At 54.4% G+C, this 17948-nt stretch overlaps 2 protein-coding genes across 2 annotated transcripts; both read right to left on the reverse strand.

Moving 5' to 3' along the window:
- Nucleotides 1–257: 257 nt before the first annotated feature.
- Nucleotides 258–5952, reverse strand: LYPD3 (LY6/PLAUR domain containing 3). Its single transcript, XM_074192713.1, has 5 exons — nucleotides 5820–5952; nucleotides 4951–5082; nucleotides 3793–3963; nucleotides 1800–1961; nucleotides 258–962 (listed from the first exon to the last, which is right to left on the reverse strand). The coding sequence occupies exons 1-5, from the start codon at nucleotides 5884–5886 to the stop codon at nucleotides 436–438; spliced, it is 1059 nt and encodes a 352-aa protein (XP_074048814.1). The 5' UTR covers nucleotides 5887–5952; the 3' UTR covers nucleotides 258–435.
- Nucleotides 5953–8113: 2161 nt separating this feature from the next.
- PHLDB3 (pleckstrin homology like domain family B member 3) lies at nucleotides 8114–17706 on the reverse strand. Its single transcript, XM_074219427.1, has 16 exons — nucleotides 17259–17706; nucleotides 16033–16298; nucleotides 15019–15183; nucleotides 14664–14786; nucleotides 13672–13800; nucleotides 13223–13381; nucleotides 12525–12635; nucleotides 12011–12100; nucleotides 11819–11929; nucleotides 11543–11642; nucleotides 11355–11445; nucleotides 11187–11274; nucleotides 10813–10863; nucleotides 10042–10288; nucleotides 9490–9575; nucleotides 8114–9019 (listed from the first exon to the last, which is right to left on the reverse strand). The coding sequence occupies exons 1-16, from the start codon at nucleotides 17473–17475 to the stop codon at nucleotides 8885–8887; spliced, it is 2169 nt and encodes a 722-aa protein (XP_074075528.1). The 5' UTR covers nucleotides 17476–17706; the 3' UTR covers nucleotides 8114–8884.
- Between the last annotated feature and the right edge of the window lie 242 nt (nucleotides 17707–17948).

Consider the following 17948-nt stretch of genomic DNA (forward strand, 5'->3'; position numbering starts at 1 on the left):
GAGAGCCATTGGCATCTGTTCAACTGAATTGGTGTCAGGTGACAAAATTCCTAGGTATGGCTCTGCCCTACTGATGTCGCAACTGCTTCTCCTTCCCCGGGGTACCTCCCAGTAAATTCTGCCCCCAATTCTGCCTCCCTCCCTTCTAATTCCCAAAGAGTCACTTCGCTATTATCCTCCCCCATCCCTTACATCACACTCTGAGCCTTCCCTCATAGTGGTGCCCCTGGAACAAACAACTTAGGCGAGTCCTTAAATACATGGTCGTTTTATTTTCTGGATCACTGAGACCTGCTCAGCCTGGTGGGGTACAACAAGGAGAGACTCTGGTTTGGGATGGGTCCAGCCCAGCACAGGGAAGAGAAAGGGCATTTGTAAACAGGGAAGAGTGTCCCAGGGCCACAAGGGGAGGAGAATGAGAGGAGGGGGAGGGGATCACAGGAGGGTCCTTGCAGCAATAGCTACCAGGAACAACAGCAATGGAAGGCCCAGGGTCCTGGGACCCCCATTAGATGGGTACTGGGAACCACCTTTAGCGGGGAGCTGTCCCATATTGCTTCGATCGCTGTGACCAATGGCTCCTCCGCTGGCTCTTCCCTCCTCTCTGAGGGTCTCCACAGGTTTCTCCAGGTGAGAAGCTGACTCAGTGCTTAGAGCCTGAAGGGTGGTGGCTGGGGCTGGGCTTGAAGAGGCCGAGGGTTTTATTGTTGAAACAGGAGTGGATGCTGGGGTCTTTGTCACTGTTGAATTTGGGCTGGAGGTTGCAGTGGGCTTTGGCACGGGCAGAACCACAAGGGGTGGGATGCCAGGGGCAAAATAGGTCTTGTTCCGGAGATCGGCATTGCAGCGGGATCCACTGCAGCAGGAGCCGGTGAGGGAGAAGCCTGGGCCTGTCACTCCATCTTTGGTGCATTCCTCATCCTGGACACAGCCCCGGATAGGCAGTGACACTGTCACATCGGCTACAGGAAACCAAAGGGGTGAGACACCTGGTTAGAATAGGACCCTCAAAGATGTGAAAGCAGAGCCCTGGAGTGGATATGGATCAAGGAGGGGTTCAGGACTTCTCCAAATTCACTGCTGACTTCTGCATGAAACTCCTATCCCTCCCAGGGCCTGTTTCCCAATCTGTAAAATGATAGCATTGAAAGGATGCCATGATTCACCAGTGGGTTGGATAGAACATGATAAAACATATTTCCTTGCCACTGTTATTCAATCCTGTCTGACTCTTTATTGATCCCTTTGGGGTTTTCATGGCAAGGACCCTGGAGTGATAATAGGTATAGTCCTAGAAACAGGTGGTAAACTCCCTAAGAAACAGGGAATCTCTTCCAGCCTGTTATCCACCAATGAAGAGATGGGGTAAGGACCAGGTTGAGGGGTTGAGAATATTTTTTCCTTCTCTCTAGAAGGGATTATATTTTCCAATGAAGGTGGATGGGATACCATTTCCCTCCTTGGAGTAGAAGAGAGGTCTCCATCTCCCATAAAACCTTGAAAAGAGGAGAGCTGGTGAGAGAACCTCTAAGAGAAACATTTTTTGCCCTTCCCCATTTCAATCCCCAAAAGTGCTACTGTTCTCTATCTCCTCAAATCACTTTTTATTTCATCATCTGTGAACATGTCCACCCCACCCAGATGAATGGAAGCAGCGTGAGGGCAGGAACTGATTCATTGTTTGCTTCTGGCCCCTTACTGCTCAACACTGAGGTGGGAGATGGTACCATTGGGAGCCGGAGGAGACTCTATGAGGAAGGATGCTGCAGAACCTTGTGTAGAGCATCCTTCCTGCTCACCTGCTGTCAGGGTGACATTTCCATCGAAGCAGCCCTTGTGCACCCGGTCACCTGCATTGTAGCACTGGGCCAGGGGGGACTTTGTGCCTCTGCAGGCCTCCCGTTTCAGCCCCACACAACTGTAGCACTGGACTCCATTGGGCTCATGGGCGCTCTCATTCCCTGTGTTGGTGATGGATGAAGAGAGAGGAGCCATCAGTGAGATTTCCAGTTCCCAATTTCATAGACTTCAGACTTTGCTCCTTCCCCACCTTTCCATTCTTAGTCTCCCCAGAGACTCTAATCCTGCCTCACCCCTCAAAGACTAGGACCCCAGATGCCATTGACACAAGCTCCTTTACAAACAGACAGACAGATATGGGGCCATCCAGCCTTTGTTTGAAGACCTCCAAATTGAGAAATCTGTTAATATCCCCCAAAGCAGACTATTTGACTTTGGGACTGCTCTGATTACTGGACATCTTTCCTTTCATTGATATGAATTTTTCCCTTCTTCAACCTGTACCCACAGGTTTTCAGCTCCAGGTTAGGACCCCATCAAAGGGCGCTTCCAAATAATTTTTAAAATAGCAGTTTTCCAATGACATGTAAAGACAATTTTAATATTTCTTTTTTATAAGATTTTTGAGTTCCAACTTTTTCTCCCTCCCTCCCTCCTCCCCAGGATGATAAGCAATTTGCTTATGTGCAATCATGAATACAGATGTTTCTAATACAGTCCCATGTTCCCCAACAAATCTTTTCTTCTCCTAGATGCACAACCCTGACCAATTTCTTCGGTCATAAAGAGTTGGACACAACTGAAAATGACTGAAAAAATTTAACTTAATAGAGACAGATTGGCACAGACATTAGAGTCAAGGAGACTTGGGCTCAAAGCCTGCCTTTGACACTCCCTGAACATATGCCCCTAGTTAATCACTCCACATCTGACAGCTCTGGACTATACCTTAATACTCTGTTGCAGAGAGGGTATGATCTGCCTTGAGAAAGGAAAGTCTTCACTATTACATTAGGAAACTCCTATACTAATATATTTTTTTAAGATGGGTCTGTTACATTTTGAAATATAGACATTGAAAGGGGGAAAAATGATGAGAAAGAAAAAACATAAAAGAAATTTTAAGAATCAGAACGAAAAGGGAAAAAATGAAAAAAATAATCTAGACATTGACATCCAGCATCTTAGAATCAACCTCCCCCCACCCCAAGTTTTTTGTCATTTGTAAATTTGACGAGTATATCAATTTGTTAAATAGCTCAGGTCCAAGCAGAGAACCTTGGGGCCCTTCACTAAATATCTCCTCCTTGAGACCGACCATTAATGACAACTCTTTGGATCTAACTACTCCACCTGCATCCACCAAACAATGCTGTGGCCTGGCCTGGGTGGATTTCTCCATCTTGGCCAGGAAAAAAAAAAATTCCCATCAACCCTACTAGCTTCTATCCCTCCATTTGACTGCCAGGTTAACAAAGCCGTCAAAAATGGAACTTAAATCTGGCATGACCTGTTCCTGATGAATCCCTACTGGCCCTTTTGGATTGCTGCTTCCCTTTCTAAATACGCACTGGCCATCCTTTCACTTATATCTTCTGGGCTAGTATCAATAACCGAAGGGGAGATCACGAGATTATAATTTGTAGGCTCTATCCTACTACCCGCTACCAGTCCTGCCTTACCTTTCATTTGCTACCAAGGCCCCCATTCAGTGCCCAGCCCCTTCCCCCAATTCTGGCTCCTTCCTCAGGACTATCCTTAGACCCGAAGGGTGGTATTTAGAGCTGGATGGCATCCTGGAGATCTTCTAGTCCAATCTCTTCATTTTACATGGGGAGAAACCAGTACCCGGGGTAGGGAAATTAATTGTCCAAGATCACACAGCTAGTGCGAAGGAGAGTTGAAATTTGAACCCAGATCCTCTGGTTCCAAATCTAGAGAACAGGCTAACTACATCCCTTCCCTGGAATCCTGGGGTCTCTCTTGGCTTACCACTGGGGTTCAGAGGGTATGAGGTAAGGTTGAGCTGGGCATTACACAGGTCCTTATCACATTGCTGCAGCTGGAGGAAGGCCAAGATCCCATGCAGGTCCAGTCCTCGGTCATTCTTTCCTGTAAGACCTGATCCGCAGCCTCGGATGGCCAAAGAGAACTGCCCATGAACTAGAGGGAAGAACCAGAATACACAGTGAGAATGAGAAGGGAAGGGTCAGAAGCGGGAGGAGTTAAGGAGGAGGTCTCCGAGAGGGAGAATTCAGAGGGAAAGGATCCAGAGGGGGGATTCAGAGAGGAGGGATTGAAGAGGGAGAGGACTCAGGAGGATTTGGAGGGAAGGCTCGGAAGGGGGAGATCCAGAGAGAAATGCTGCAAAGGACAAAGATGCAGGGGGAGACTGTGAGGGGAGCCGGGGGACCTCAGAAAGGAAGGATTCAAGGGAGGGATCCAAATAAGGAAGATGCGGAGGGGGAGAACTCAGAGAAGGCAATACTCAGAGGGGAGGACCCAGAGGGGTGGATTCAGAGAGAAAGGGCTCAAAGGGGAAAGATGAAGAGGGGAAGGAAGGACTCAGAGAGAGCTTTAAGAGGAGGAAGCTGAAGGGGAAGAGCTCATCACAGGGAGGGCTAAAACTCTGTACCTAGATAGGGAAGATAAAAAGGAGGACTCAGAGAGGGGAACAGTCATTGTGTGGGGTTTGGGGTCTCTGAGTCAGAGGTGTGAGTGGATTTTGGAGCACAGCCCATTGGAAACTCAGGCTGGATGCCCAGGGATCCGGGGGCAGGATTCCATGTAATAAAGCTTCAGGGGGATGTGGTCTCAGTCCAAACCCGGATGAATCTGGCCCACTTGGAAACTTTGCCTTCCCCAGGAGCTGATAAAACCGGAGTGACTCAGAAGCCCCTTCCTCCCTAGTTCCTGGGAACTCTTTTCATCTCCATAAATCTAAGGTATATGACCTCCAGGCCCATGAGACTCTGAGCTCTTGCTTAGTTCCAGTGCCTAGTCCCTAGGCCAATCCCAGTGAAGGAAATGGGTCAACCTAGGGGCCTGGGTTTATGAGTCTGGACTTGCTCAATGAACTCATTAGATATTATTGGGTTCCTCCCACCCTCCATATGCTACCCCCTCCCTCCCAGTGGGAGCCTTACTTACTGGTCTCCACAGCCCCCACAGTCTCTGTACAGACCCCTTGTTCTGCAGGACATGTCACAACCTTCATCTTCTCTGGGGAGCATCCTTCATCGGCTTTTTGAACACAGCTGTAGCATTTAAGAGCTGAGGCACCTAGGGGCAGATCCAAGCCCATCATCAGAACCTTTCCCCCTTCCTTGCAGAGTTCTCATCTCCTATCATGGAAAATCTCCCTGTGAGCCCCTCTCCTTGAGCTAAGAGAGTCTTTTGACCAAAACAATCCTGAGTTGCCAGAACTTCTTTCGACTGTTCCTTTTCCTCCTTCTTTGCTCTCCAGATAGAAGACCTTCTCCTGCCACCCCATGCAGTAAGCCTTCTCCTCCATAATTTCCCCTTTCCTGTGGGTCCTAAAGTCTTCTTGGGAATGTGAGGCCTTCCTTGGAAGTCTTCCAACTATGTTATAGCCTTTAAAACCCCTCTCCCTGCTCTAGAAAAATCTTCCTTAAGTTCCTTAGTGTTTTCAGATGTGAGAACCAGATGGGGCCCACACAGCCCTCTCAGCATGGGAAACCCATAGTCCCAATCTCCCTTGGATCAGAGAGACTAATCTCTCATAGCTAATCCTTTCCTTGGGGTTCAAAGATCCCTTTTCCCATAGTCCCTGCTCCCTGGGATGGAAAACCTTCCCTGTGATTTCCCTTCTCCAGGGTACGAGAATCTTCTCCCTTGCTCCCTAACTGCCTCCTTTCCTGTGTTTTCCCAATGCTGGATAGGATGGAGTGGGAGACCTCTCAGCTCATCCCCAGAGCCTGGACCTGGCTTGGATGCTGGAAGCATCCCCCCCCATCTCAGTCTCCCCATCCCTTCTACCCAAAGCAACCAGACCTCACCTGGCCCAAACAAGGACAGGAGTAGCAGAGGAAGGAGCCCCAGGATGCATCTCCTTTCAGTGTCCATGGCTGTTAGGTCCTGCTTCTTCAGAGTCCCCCAAGGTGTGTCAGCTCTGCATCCCGGCCGGGCCCTCTTACCTGAGCCCCAAGATGAGTAACTGCCCCCAGGGCCTCACTCTCTCCTCCCCCAGCCCAGCCCGACCCAGCCCAGCATTCACTCTGGGGCGGGTCCCCCCCTTTTTCCTTGCATCACATCCCTATAAGAGACTAGACTTAGCCTCTGACTGCACCTGAGAGATGGGAGAATCCTGACCCAGACAACACGAGCCCTGCCCTCGGGCAGCTGGTTCTGGGAAGTGACTAGGTGGGGTGGAAGGAACAGGAGTCAAAGAAGAGACAAAGCCCACCGCTATCCCATCGAGTATTGATCCAGAGCTCTGCAAAGGGACATCTGGTCCGGGCCTCTTTTGGCAGAGGAGGAAACTGAGGCCAGAGAGACTAAAGTGATTCGTCTCAGCCTCTTTCTGTTTCCTTATCTGTAAAATGAGGATAATAACACACCCACCTCATAGAGTTGTTGTGAGGATTAAATGAGATAATATATGTAAAAGCATTTTGCAAACCTTAAAGTGTTACATAAATATTAACTATTATTCTCCAGAGGGCTAGGCAAACTTCATGAGTCCAGTGTTCTGCAACTCTAGCTGTATTTTTTACACAGGGATCCCTGGGCCTAATAATAGTCAAATGACTTGCCCAGGGGCCCATCGTGAACTTTTTATGGGGGCCAGCCAGGGCTAGAATTCCAGGCTCTTGATTCTCCCCTCCACTAACAGGTCTTCTCCCCAAACATTGCCAGGAAGCTACCTTCCCAGGTCAGAGATCAGACAATGAGAAGCCCATTGTTGCCTCAGTATCCTGGTATCCTGAATCTAAAGCAGGAGGGGGCCGAGTCTGTATCTCCCCCTAAACCCACAGTTTTAAGTTTTAGGGGCCCAAGAAGCAGAAGGGGGAGCGTGGGAGCAGGAGTTTCGAGGGCGGGCCCCAAACCAGCGCTCCCTCCTCAAACTGGCTGGACCGGAGAGACAGGCACCTGGGGAGCAGGCTGGTGAGGGGTGGCTTCTGTCTGGGCCTGCAGGACCCCTCAGGTGACTCCCTAACTTCTACTTTGGTCTGGGAAAGAGGCATAGACTGAAAGACCATTTAGTCCGACCACATTGCTTTATACGGGTTTGGAAACTGAGGCCCAGAAAGGGGTTTTCTTCGAAGTTTATTATGTCAAACCTGGTTCCTTAAGGATTTGTTTTCTTCTTTATTAAATGTCGGATTTGGACTATTTGAGTTCTAAGGACCCTTCCAGGTCTGACTTTCTCTGGTCTAAGGTCTCTCCCTGGGCAGACTTTCCATATTCTCTGTTCCAAGCCCCCCCCCCCCCCGCCCCCGTTCTGGCATGTTGTGTTCTAAGGAGCATTGCAGTTCTCAAATCTTATGCTCCCTCTTTCACACAGCAGAGAATAAAAGAACATTCAGAAGGAAGCACGAACTAGTGGGACAGTTTTCAAAGTAGCCAATAGGGCTTAATATTTGCTTCCAAAGGAGATCCAAGGTTTCACATAAAATCCTCTTTTGTGCTCTGCTTTGGGAATGGAAAAATACGCTTTTTTAGTGTTTAAGGTAAAAAAAAAAAAGCTCTCTAAATGCCATCGTGGAGATGAACACTCTTTGCCTGGATCATGCCCTCTCATCCAGTTTCTTAACCTGGAATCTATTGATAGAGTTTAGACGGCCCATGTATTTATTTGGATGGGAAAACCCAAACACCACCTTTATTTCTTTTGTAACCTGTTTTCTTATGCGTTTAAAAATAATATTTGGAGGAGTCTCTAGGCTTCGCGGGATTTTCAGAGAAGTCCATCGCAGCACAAGCATTCTGAGCCCCTGCTCTTGGTCCCTTTGGGGGACAAACCTCCCTTGGGTCCTTAAGCCTTTTTGTTACCAGTTCTGGTTTTGGACAGAGTAAAAAGATGAAGGCATACTCTGGTTTCTCTTCAAACCGAATAAATCTTTTGCCTTTTACTAAAAAGATGAAGGCTCTGGGGGTGACTGGGGGCGGAGGACCAAGCAGGCCGAAGGGAGCCACCACAGACTGAATGCTGAGGGAGGATCAATGCTTCCTTCTTAAGGGTGGGGCTTGAATCTTCCTGCAGATCATGGGAGGAGAAGAGGGGGACCCGAGGCTTCTTGACTCACAATCCTTCAGCGCCTCAGTCCCCTCCTCAAACTCACAGGGTGTATCTGTGTGTCATTTCCTTAAGTCCCTAAAAAAAGGAAGGCTGGGAGAGGCAGGACATTTGTTTCCTCCAAATGTGAAAAAAGGGCAAAGGCTGGGGACCCCTATGGGGTAAGGTCTGGGTTCCTGGATGAAAATGGGGGGTTGGAGGATGAGGAACTCTTAGGAGTGGGGGGCCCTCAATAGTCCTAGGGCCATGAGAGTAGAGGCTAAAAGGGGGTCCTGGGAGGATGCCCAGGGTGTGTGCAAACAGTGACAGCCACGATTGTTTTTCCTCAGTGTTTAGTTTAATCCCATATGTAGGTCAATAAATAAACCTTCATCTCCCGCCCCGAGCACCCCACTGAGGGGAGAGTCCGTGGGGTGAAGCAGGCAGCCGAGCTCGGACCGGCCGAACGGAGGCGACCCTTCCCACGGGACAGGGCTCCCCGAGTCCGGGGGAAGTTCCGAGGGAGAGAGCGTCGTGGGTTGGTTGGGGGCTCGGCAGAGCGCGGGGCCTCCTTGGTTGGTCGCCAGGAGTAGTGCCCACGGGAAGGTTCCGAGGGCCGGGATGCTGTGCCTTCAACACTGGGCAGCGGGCTGCGGACAAGGTCCTAGCATGCGGGCTCGAGCTTTAAGCGCCCTCAGGCACGACGCTCGGCTAACCCCGTTTTACAGATGGGGAAAGCGAGGCCCAGAGAGGCTAAAAGGCCTGGACCGTGCTAATACTACAGGGGAAGGGGCGCTGTCCAGGCAGGTTGGGGGAGGGAGCTTGGGGCGAGGGGTGCGGGAGGCATCACGGGGCGTGGTTCTCATCTGCCGCGGTGACGATGACGTCCATCCAGATGCGCATGGCCTCTGGACTGGGGGCCACCATGTAGAAGAGGCGCTCGTAGGTCTTGACGCAGAATGTCAGGCGGGGGCTGGGGCTCTGAAGGTTGAAGCGGTGTGAATTCGGGGGCCCAGGGGTCTGAACCCCCGGCCCCTACCGACCCTGAATGATCAGGGGCCCCTTTTACCCAGCCTCTCCGGTGCCAGCCCCATCACTCAGGGGGTGTATGGGGAGGGTCATGTCTTGGCCTCCTACAAAGTCAACTGTGAGGAGAGGGGGTTGGAGAGACCTAGTCCAACATCGGGGATACTGAGGCCAGGAAAGAAGAGCCCCAGCTGGTACCCACTAAACCTCAGGGCTGGAAGGGGAGAGAAGACAGGAGATGGAAGGGTCCTGGGGGACCATCTGCTCCCATTTGGAGTTGGGGAAGCTGAGGCCTAAAGGTGCAGGGGTCTCCTGCCACCCCCTCTCAGCTGTCATTTGGAGCAAGAAGGACTAAGGGTGGGGGTGGAGGGGCAGCCAAGTATTTTTTTTAAGGTTCCTTGCTGACCTGGGGAGAGGAAACTCACTTTGAAGGCGCATCGCAGGTGGTCATAATAAACCTCTTCTATGGCTTGGAAGTAGATGACTCCCTTCAATTTAGTCTCCTCTTTGTCTGAGATATGGAGAGAATGTGGAGAGGTTTTTTTTTCCCTTTGTTTTGTTTTGGGGTGGTGATAGGGAGGGAAGGCACAGAGGTCGAGGTTATAGTGGGTCACTCTAGCTGCCAGATGGTGTGTGGAGAATGGGCCCCAAGAGCTGAAGCTGAGGTCAGGGTCCAACTGGAGCCAAACTGGAGGTCAAAAGTCCTTAAGATTGCATGGTCAGCAAATAGCTGTTGGGTCATCAAAGCCTGAAATTTAGAGCCAGCAGATCATCTGCTAGGAGATCATTTTGCAGAAGAGGAAACTGAGGCAGAGCCAGGATTTAGGTCCCAGGTTTTAGAATTTGAGTAGAACCATCTAGCCTACTATTTAAGGGGAGATCACCTGGGCCAGCTTGGCTAAGGTCACACACTTCACCCCTGAAAGACATGAGGAAAGGTGAGATTGGTTGCAGGGAAGGAGGGGTGACCCCCTCACCAGCATAATAGGAGAGTCGGCGGGCGTGGCGATCAAAGCAGAACCATCGCTTCCTCCAGGTCTTGATCCGGCCCCCCACCTTCACCAGTGGTCCCCGGCAGCAGCCGCTGGTCACTCGAATGTGAGGACAGCTTTCCGGGCTGTGGCCCCAGCGTTCTAGGTGTTGGCGCAAGTCCAGGACCCGGGGGCCTGGTGGACGTGGTGGTGGTGGTGGTGGTGGTGGTGGTGGCGGCGGCGGTGGTGAGGCCTGAATGAGTGGGAGACACAGACAAGGTTCAGGTGGCTCCAAAAGCAATGAGGAAGAGAAGGAAGGAGCTAGTTGGGCTGGGAGGGAAGAGCTGGGTTCTACCAGTGGCTCCCTTTGTGCTTAAGGTAGGGCAGGTAGGACAATAGAGGAAACACTAGAAAAAACTAGGAAACACTAGGAAACACTTTCATCATTTCATAGGACTTAAAGCTCAGGGTGGAAGGGGCACCTAGGTGGCATAGTGGATAAAGCACTGGCCCTGGAGTCAGGAGTACCCGGGTTCAAATCCGGCCTCAGACACTTAATAATTACCTAGCTGTGTGGCCTTGGGCAAGCCACTTAACCCTGTTTGCCTTGCAAAAAAAACAACCCTAAAAAAAGATCAGGGTGGGAATGGGGCATCTGAGCTAGATGATAGAGATGGAAAGTGAAGGGGGGCTGGGTGGCCAAGGGATTCATGAGATGATGGGGGGGAGAAGATAGCAGTGAGAAATCAAGGGCCTGGCCTGGGGGTTGTCACTGACCATGACGGCCGGAATAGATCTGGCCTCCTCCTTGTTCCTCCTGGTCCCCTCCTGTGGGGTCAGAATGGGAGGGAGAATCAGTGGGGATCAAAGACCTCCAAACCTGAGGTCTCATTCCACTGCCAGTCCTAGAAATGGAACCACAGGGGAGGAGGGGGTGGGGGCAGAGAATGGGATTAGTATATTTAGGTATCTAAGGAGATTGAGGACTGGAGGATCTGGACATTTGGGTTCCTGAGACAGATGGTGGGCAAAGTGCCCAGGTCCTTAAGGTGCCTAGAGATTGGAACATGAAATCTGGAAGATGAGGATCTCATCCAATCTGGGTGCCTGAGGAATGCTGGGGCTAGGGCATTGGAAGCCCTGGCTCTCACCCGAGCCTGCAGCAGTCTCTCTCGTTCTGCCATGGCTTGTTGTAATAGCTTCTCCATTTGGATGATATCAGGATGGGGGACCCTGCAACTGGAAGACAGGAAAGACCTGGGAGTACCACCCCCTGTCCCTGGTGTTCTTCCCTCCGCTCTGCCCATCCTTCTTCTCACCTGGTTCCAGGGCTACAGTTCAACAACTGGTACAGAGGGGAACTCTTGGGGTCCCCTGAAGGAGGTGGCAGGGCAGAAGCTTCCAGGGGTTCTAAAAGGGAGGAAAGAGGTTTAGGGAAATCACCCACTTCCAGCCTTTACCCATCCTCACTCCCATAGTCCTCTTTGATGGGGTACAAGACACTCACGGCTACAGTGTAGGGACAGGGGTCTTGAGGATCCCCTCTGTCGGACTCGGTCTCCCTTTCTCCGAGGTAAACTGCCAGTCCTCTGGAGCCCAAAGGAGCCCTGGAGGAGAGGAAGAGAGAAAAGAAGAGAGAGGAGAAGAGGGAAAGGAGAGATGGGACAAGAGGAGAGGGAAACAGGAGGAAGGCATCAGTTTAGGGTCCATTCCCCACACCTCCCAGTCTCCTCAGGGTCATAGCCCCAGATCTCCCCCACTTTTCCAACAGCCTAGGCCCCACCTGGAGAGAGCTGTGTACAGAGAAGAGGCAGGATGAGGCAGATGTTGATGCTGGAGCACAAGAATCCTGTAGGACCAGGAGCTGGCGATCTGTCTTCTGGGTGAACAGGAGCTGCACAGAGGATGAGGGTCAGCCCAAAGGGAGGGAGTGACCTGGGGGTTCTTCAATGGCCAGGGATGAGTTTCTGGTTACCTTAGTCAGGGCCTGGCTCTGCTCAGAGAAACTACCATCTCCTCCTTGGGTCTCCTGAAGATGGCTAAGTTCTAAAAGCCAGTTCCGCTCCTGGGTGAAGAAGGGAAAATTCAGAGTTGGTAGGGGATGGGGCCCATGTAGAATTCTAGATCTCAGAATCTGAGGGTCCCCCCCCAAGAACCCTTGCCTTTTGGCATGTAAAAGATTCTCAGTGGGGCAGCTAGGTGGCACAGGGGATAGAGCCCTGGAGTTGAACTAGGACCTGAGTTCAAATTTGTCCTCAAACACTTAATAATTACTTAGCTGTGTGACCTTGGGCAAGTCACTTAACCCCATTGCCTTGCAACCCGCCCCCCCAAAGATTCTTAGCCCCATTTTATAGCAGGGAACATCGAGGCCAGGTAAGAAATGACTTGACTAACAGTCACATAACCCAGTGGGGGTTGATGAGAGGCTCTCTTTAACCCTGACCTGTTGGCCTTGATAGGACTTAAGGGTTGGGTGGGGAAGTCACCTGGTTTAGAGCTTGCAATGCCTCTTCCTTCTTTCTACTCAGGCCACGGCTTTCAGATGCCATCTGCTCCCCGAGCGACCCCAATTGTTCTTCGAGGACTTGAATTCGGCGCTGAGAAGACAGTCCACCCCCACCCCAGACTCAGAGATTGGCAGAAAGACACCTGCCTGGTATCAAACCTCAGACCAGGTTGACCTTGGGGATCCACACCTCACAGAATCAGAGGAGGGAAATTGGAAGAGGCCTCAGTGGGCATCTATTCTATGCCAGGCTGGGAAAAGAAACCTCATTAGACTATATGCTTGTCTCCCCTTATAAGATGGAGTCCCTTCATGCTTTCAGTGCTCTGTGACCTTGGGCAAGTCACCACCTTTCTGGGTTTCACTGTCCTCCAGAATCACCCTAGCATCCTGGTGGAGTGTGAGGAACACTGGGTTGGATGTCAGGAGATCTGGATGTGTGAGATCCGAGGCAAAAAGCTCCTTGGGCTCCCTTTTGTCATCTATCTATTAATGGTCTCCAAGGTCCTGATCTTGCTGTGACATTCTGTTTTCTGCACCTCCCCAAGGCTGCCCATTGAACCCATGAACATGCCCAGAGAGGCAAAGGATTGGGAGACAGAGAGACAGACAGACAGACAGACAGACAGACAGACAGACAGACAAGGAGAAGAAGATGGAACTTTTCTAGGGGCTCACCCTGTGCTGGGCCAGACTCCCCTGCAACTCTAGGATCTTGGGACCTAGTCCCTGGCTCCCCAGCCCATCGGCTTCTTCTTCTCGACTACTCTCCTTTTCCAGTTGCTGGAACTCCAGATCCTCATAGGCCCGCTGAGCAACATCCAGCTGTTCAGATACCTGGGGAGGAGGGGGGAGCTAGGGGATCAGGAAGCCTGGGTCCCTGAGAGGAATGGGGGCTGGGAAGCTGGGGTCCTGTGAGGGGGATGAGGGCTGAAGGATCAGGAAGCCTAGGTCCCTGAGGGGAAGGGGGGATGGGGGATTGGGAAGCCTGGGTCCCTGAAAGAAATGGGGGCTGGGGAGTGGCAAGCCTGGGTCCCTGTGAGGGGGATGAGGAAGCCAGGGTCCCTAAGGGGAATTACGCTGGGGATTGGGTTGCCTGGGTCCTGAGCAGGGCAGCATTCACTTACCTCCTGGACCCCTTTCAACAGCCCCTCCCTGTCACCCTCAGGTTTTGAATCCAATTTGTCCCGAGCCTCCTCCAGCTTTAGTCGAAGGGCCTCTACCCGGGCCCGGGCCTCCCTTAGATGCTTCTGCTCCTGGCACAACAAACCACAAGAAGCTGAGATTGAAACCAGCTTCTCCAACCCCTCCTTGTCTTTACCACCCCCACCCCTGCCCCCACCCAACACACTTTACATATAAGAAAACCGGGATAAGCTCTTATTCAAAATCTGATAGGCCCTTAGAAAGGGAGAGAAAGAAAGGCCTGAAAGGGGAATCAGGATCGCAGGCTGGCTGTGTGACCTTGTCCAAGTCCCTACGCCTTTCTGTGCCTCAGTCTCCCCTTATGAAGTCCCAGCATGCTTTTTTTTAGGGGACCCCTCCTTTGAATGACCCTGGGCAAGTCACTTTCTGGGCTTCACTGCCCTCCTGAATCTCCCTAACATCGTGGTGGAGTGGGAGGAACATTGGGTTGGATGTCCCCCTTTCCTCACCTGTACCTTGATGGTCTCCAAGATCCTGACCTTTCTCTGACATTCTGCTTTCTGTTCTAAGCTCCCTTCAAGTCCTTACGTTCTAGGTCATCTGCCTTCAGTCTTAGACCTGTGCCTCCCTGCCCAAGGTTTCTAACCCTCTGCTAGGCCCCCAGGCATTTCAGCTTGCTGACACTCTCTGTGCCTCGGTTTTTTCATTTGTGCAATGGGAGAACAACCAAAGGGGAGGCATCGGGAGGCTGAGCCCCCCTCCCCCCAGGCCCGGGGCCCCTCCTCCTCCCCCCCAGGCCCGGGGCCCCCCTCCCCCCCAGGCCCGGGGCCCCTCCTCCTCCCCCCAGGCCCGGGGCCCCTCCTCCTCCCCCCCAGGCCCGGGGCCCCCCTCCCCCCCCAGGCCCGGGGCCCCCCTCCCCACCCAGGCCCGGGGCCCCCCTCCCCCCCAGGCCCGGGGCCCCTCCTCCACACACCTGCTCCTTCTGCTCCGCGGCCTCCTGTTGTTTCAGAAGCTCCCGCAGCTGCTCCTCTTCCCTCCGGGCAGCCACTCTCTCCCCAGTCAGCTCCCCTCGAAGCAAAGCCACCTCGACCTCCATCTGGGGTGGGGTGGGGGGATGGGGAGAGAAGAAGGCCCTGATCTCTGGAGCATGAGGGCAGGGACCGGGGGAGAAGGCTGTCTGCGTGACTGAGGGAAGGGACTATGAAGCTGGGGAAGCCGGGGTGTCCAGGGGAGGGGTTTTCAGGGAGCAGGGTGTCCGGGTGAGTCAGGGAAGGGGGTTGGGAGAGGGAGGGGAGGGGGCTGCAGGAAGCAGGACTCAGGGTCCTCACCTCAATCCTCAGCTCCCTCCTTTGCTGTTGGAGCTCCTTGACCCGCTGTTCCATCAAGGCCACCCTCGTCAGCGCCTCCAGCTGCTGCCCCCTCAGACGCCGGGCCGCCCCTCGAGGCCCCTCCACAGCGGGGGGTGCGGGGGGCGTGGGGGGCGCGGCTTCGCCCTGGGGAGGGATCTCGGGGTCTGTTTCTGTGTCTCGAGGTCTCGTGCCTAGTCTTGGGTTTCTCAGTCTCTCTCTTTCTCCCTCTCTGTCCCGTCTCCGGCTCCCATGTCTCAGGGCTGCCCCATATTCCTCCACCTCTCTCGTCTTCTCTGCCGTCTCACCATCTCTGTCCCTCGGGGACCCCAGGTCTAGACCCCGCTGTCTCTTCTGCCTCAGTCTCTCTCTGCCTCAGTCTCTCTCTCTGCCTTAGTCTCTCGGGGTCCAGGGTCTAGACCCCGCTGTCTCTTCTGCCTCAGTCTCTCTCTGCCTCAGTCTCTCTCTCTGCCTTAGTCTCTCGGGGTCCAGGGTCTAGACCCCGCTGTCTCTTCTGCCTCAGTCTCTCTCTGGCTCTGTCCTTCGGGGTCCCCAGGGTCTAGACCCCTCTGTCTCTTCTGCCTCAGTCTCTCTCTGCCTCAGTCTCCCGGGGTCCCCAGGTCTAGACCCCGCTGTCTCTTCTGCCTCAGTCTCCCGGGGTCCCAGGATCTTAGACCCCTGGTGTCTCTTCTGCCTCAGTCTCCCGGGGCCCCCAGGTCTAGACCCCTGGTGTCTCTTCTGCCTCAGTCTCTCTCTGCCTCAGTCTCCCGGGGTCCCCAGGGTCTAGACCCCGATGTCTCTTCTGCCCCAGTCTCTCTCTGCCTCAGTCTCTCTCTCTGCCTCAGTCCCTCGGGGTCCCCAGGTCTAGAAACCCGGTGTCTCTTGTGCCCCAGTCTCCTCTCTCTGCCTCAGTCTCTCTCTCTGCCTCAGTCTCCCGGGGTCCCCAGGATCTAGACCCCGATGTCTCTTCTGCCTCAGTCTCTCTCTGGCTCTCACCTGGTCCCGACCGCTCTCGGTGCTGCTCCCTTCATCTTCCTCTTCTTCCCGGCTGGCGGCGCTGGGGGCCTGGGGCTCCCCGAGGGCCTCGGAGGCGTCTTGTTCGCCGGGCTCCCCCACTGGGGCTTGGCCCTCTGGATGCTCGGACCCCTCCCGGCTCCGATCCTCGGGGCTCGACGGGACTCCCATGTCTGTGGCCCCCGGGACTCCTGCTAGGGGAGGGGGGCTGAAGGCGGGGCTCTCCACTGAGACTCTGGGGGTCCGAGCTGGAGGGCCAAGGGGGTTAGGGGCTCAAGGGGGGCACGTATGGAACCCCGGAAAGAAAGAGAGGATTCAAGGGTGACACCAAAGGGGCTTAGAGAGCGAGACCTCCGGGACCCCGAAGACAAGAGGACTAAGAGATGAGGGATTGGGCACCCCGAGAAGGACAAGGAAGCTCGGAGCGGCCCTGGAAGGGCGCAGGGATTGGGTTAGGGTCTAACGTTGGGGGTGGGGTGGACCTGAAAAATTCGGAGAAGGTAAACTGGGCTCCGCGGGTCTGATGGGAGGGGCTCAGGGACTGGGGAGCCGCAGGGGGTGGGGCTTAGGGTACCCCGAGAAGGGCCAAGGAGCTCAGGGGACGGCCCTGGGATTAGGTAAGGGTCTAAAGGGGGGGGGGGGAACCTGAGGAACTCGGAGAAGGGAGACGGGGGCTCCATGGGTGTGGTCGGAGGGGCTCAGGGATTGGCGGGGGGCTCCGGGGGTGGGACCCAAGCCCGCGCTCTGGGGGCGGGCCCTGAGATGAGCTAGAGGCGGGCCCTGAGGCTGGGGGAGGCTCTTAAGGAGGGGCCTGAGGAACTTGGGTGGTTGGGGTCCTGAGGGGCTGGGGGCGTTCCGGGGGCTCAGATCGCGGATCTGGGGCGCCGGAGTTCCTCGCGGAACTTGTCTCCCCCCTTCCAACCCCATTCACTTCTTTATCTCAGCCGGCCTTGGCCTAGAGAAATGTCCGGGGAGCCCCCTCCCGGAGCCGAGTCCGATCGCCTCCAGCCCCGACCCTTAGGGCCCCAGGGGCTCGGGTCCCCAGAGCCGCCCCCCAGGACCCCTGGCATTCTGATGAGCACACCCCACGCCCTGCCCCTTCAGGGGCCCAGCCACCCTCCCCTCGCCCCTGAGGGGCCCTCTCTGGTCGCCCCCTCCGCAGCTGCAGCCCCCGCGCCCTCGGAGCCCCAGGTGCCCGGCCCCCTCACCTGCTCGTCTCCTCCGCAGGCCTCTCCCGTGCCCAGAGCCCTGGCCTCTGCCCACAGGACAGGTGGCGGGGGAGGAGGGAGGCGCCACCCCCAGGCGGGAGCCCGGACGCGGGGGGGAAGTGGGAGGAGAAAGAGGAGGACAGAGAACAGGTCTGACAGCTCCGCAGGGAAGCAGGTATCTGGCCCTTCCAGTGCCCACACCCTGGCACCCAGGCATCCTGTCCCCCTCCCCACGGGGAGGAGGGGGCGCACACTCACTCCACCCAGAAGACCCAGCATCTCAGCTTTAGGAGGCCCTCGTCGGGGACCCAGGTGCCCCCCCACCTCCCAGGGAGCCCAAGGCGTTGATCTGCCAGCCCCCAAACCCTGAAGGGCAGAACCATCCCATTTTCCAGTCTTCAAAGACCAAGTTTCTGGTCCCGGCCCCCTTCTGCCCCCTCGGGAGTCAGGCTTGCCGGCGGAGGGGTGGGGCTGTTCCCCTCTAATGACCCCTTTGGTAGGGCTGGGACCGGTTTGGGGGCCTGGGAAAGGGGGAGCATCCCATGGTGAGTCATGGGGAGAACCGGCTCAGCCCCTATGCCACATGGTGGGGGGTGGGGGGTGGGAGTGGTCATTGGAGGGAGGAGTTCAAGGTCGTGCGGCCAGACCCTTCCTCTCAGGGCCAAAACAGGAAGTTTAAATGAAAACTTT

Source organism: Macrotis lagotis, chromosome 1 (genome assembly GCF_037893015.1).
Source record: "Macrotis lagotis isolate mMagLag1 chromosome 1, bilby.v1.9.chrom.fasta, whole genome shotgun sequence".
Classification (NCBI taxonomy): Eukaryota; Metazoa; Chordata; class Mammalia; order Peramelemorphia; family Peramelidae; genus Macrotis; species Macrotis lagotis.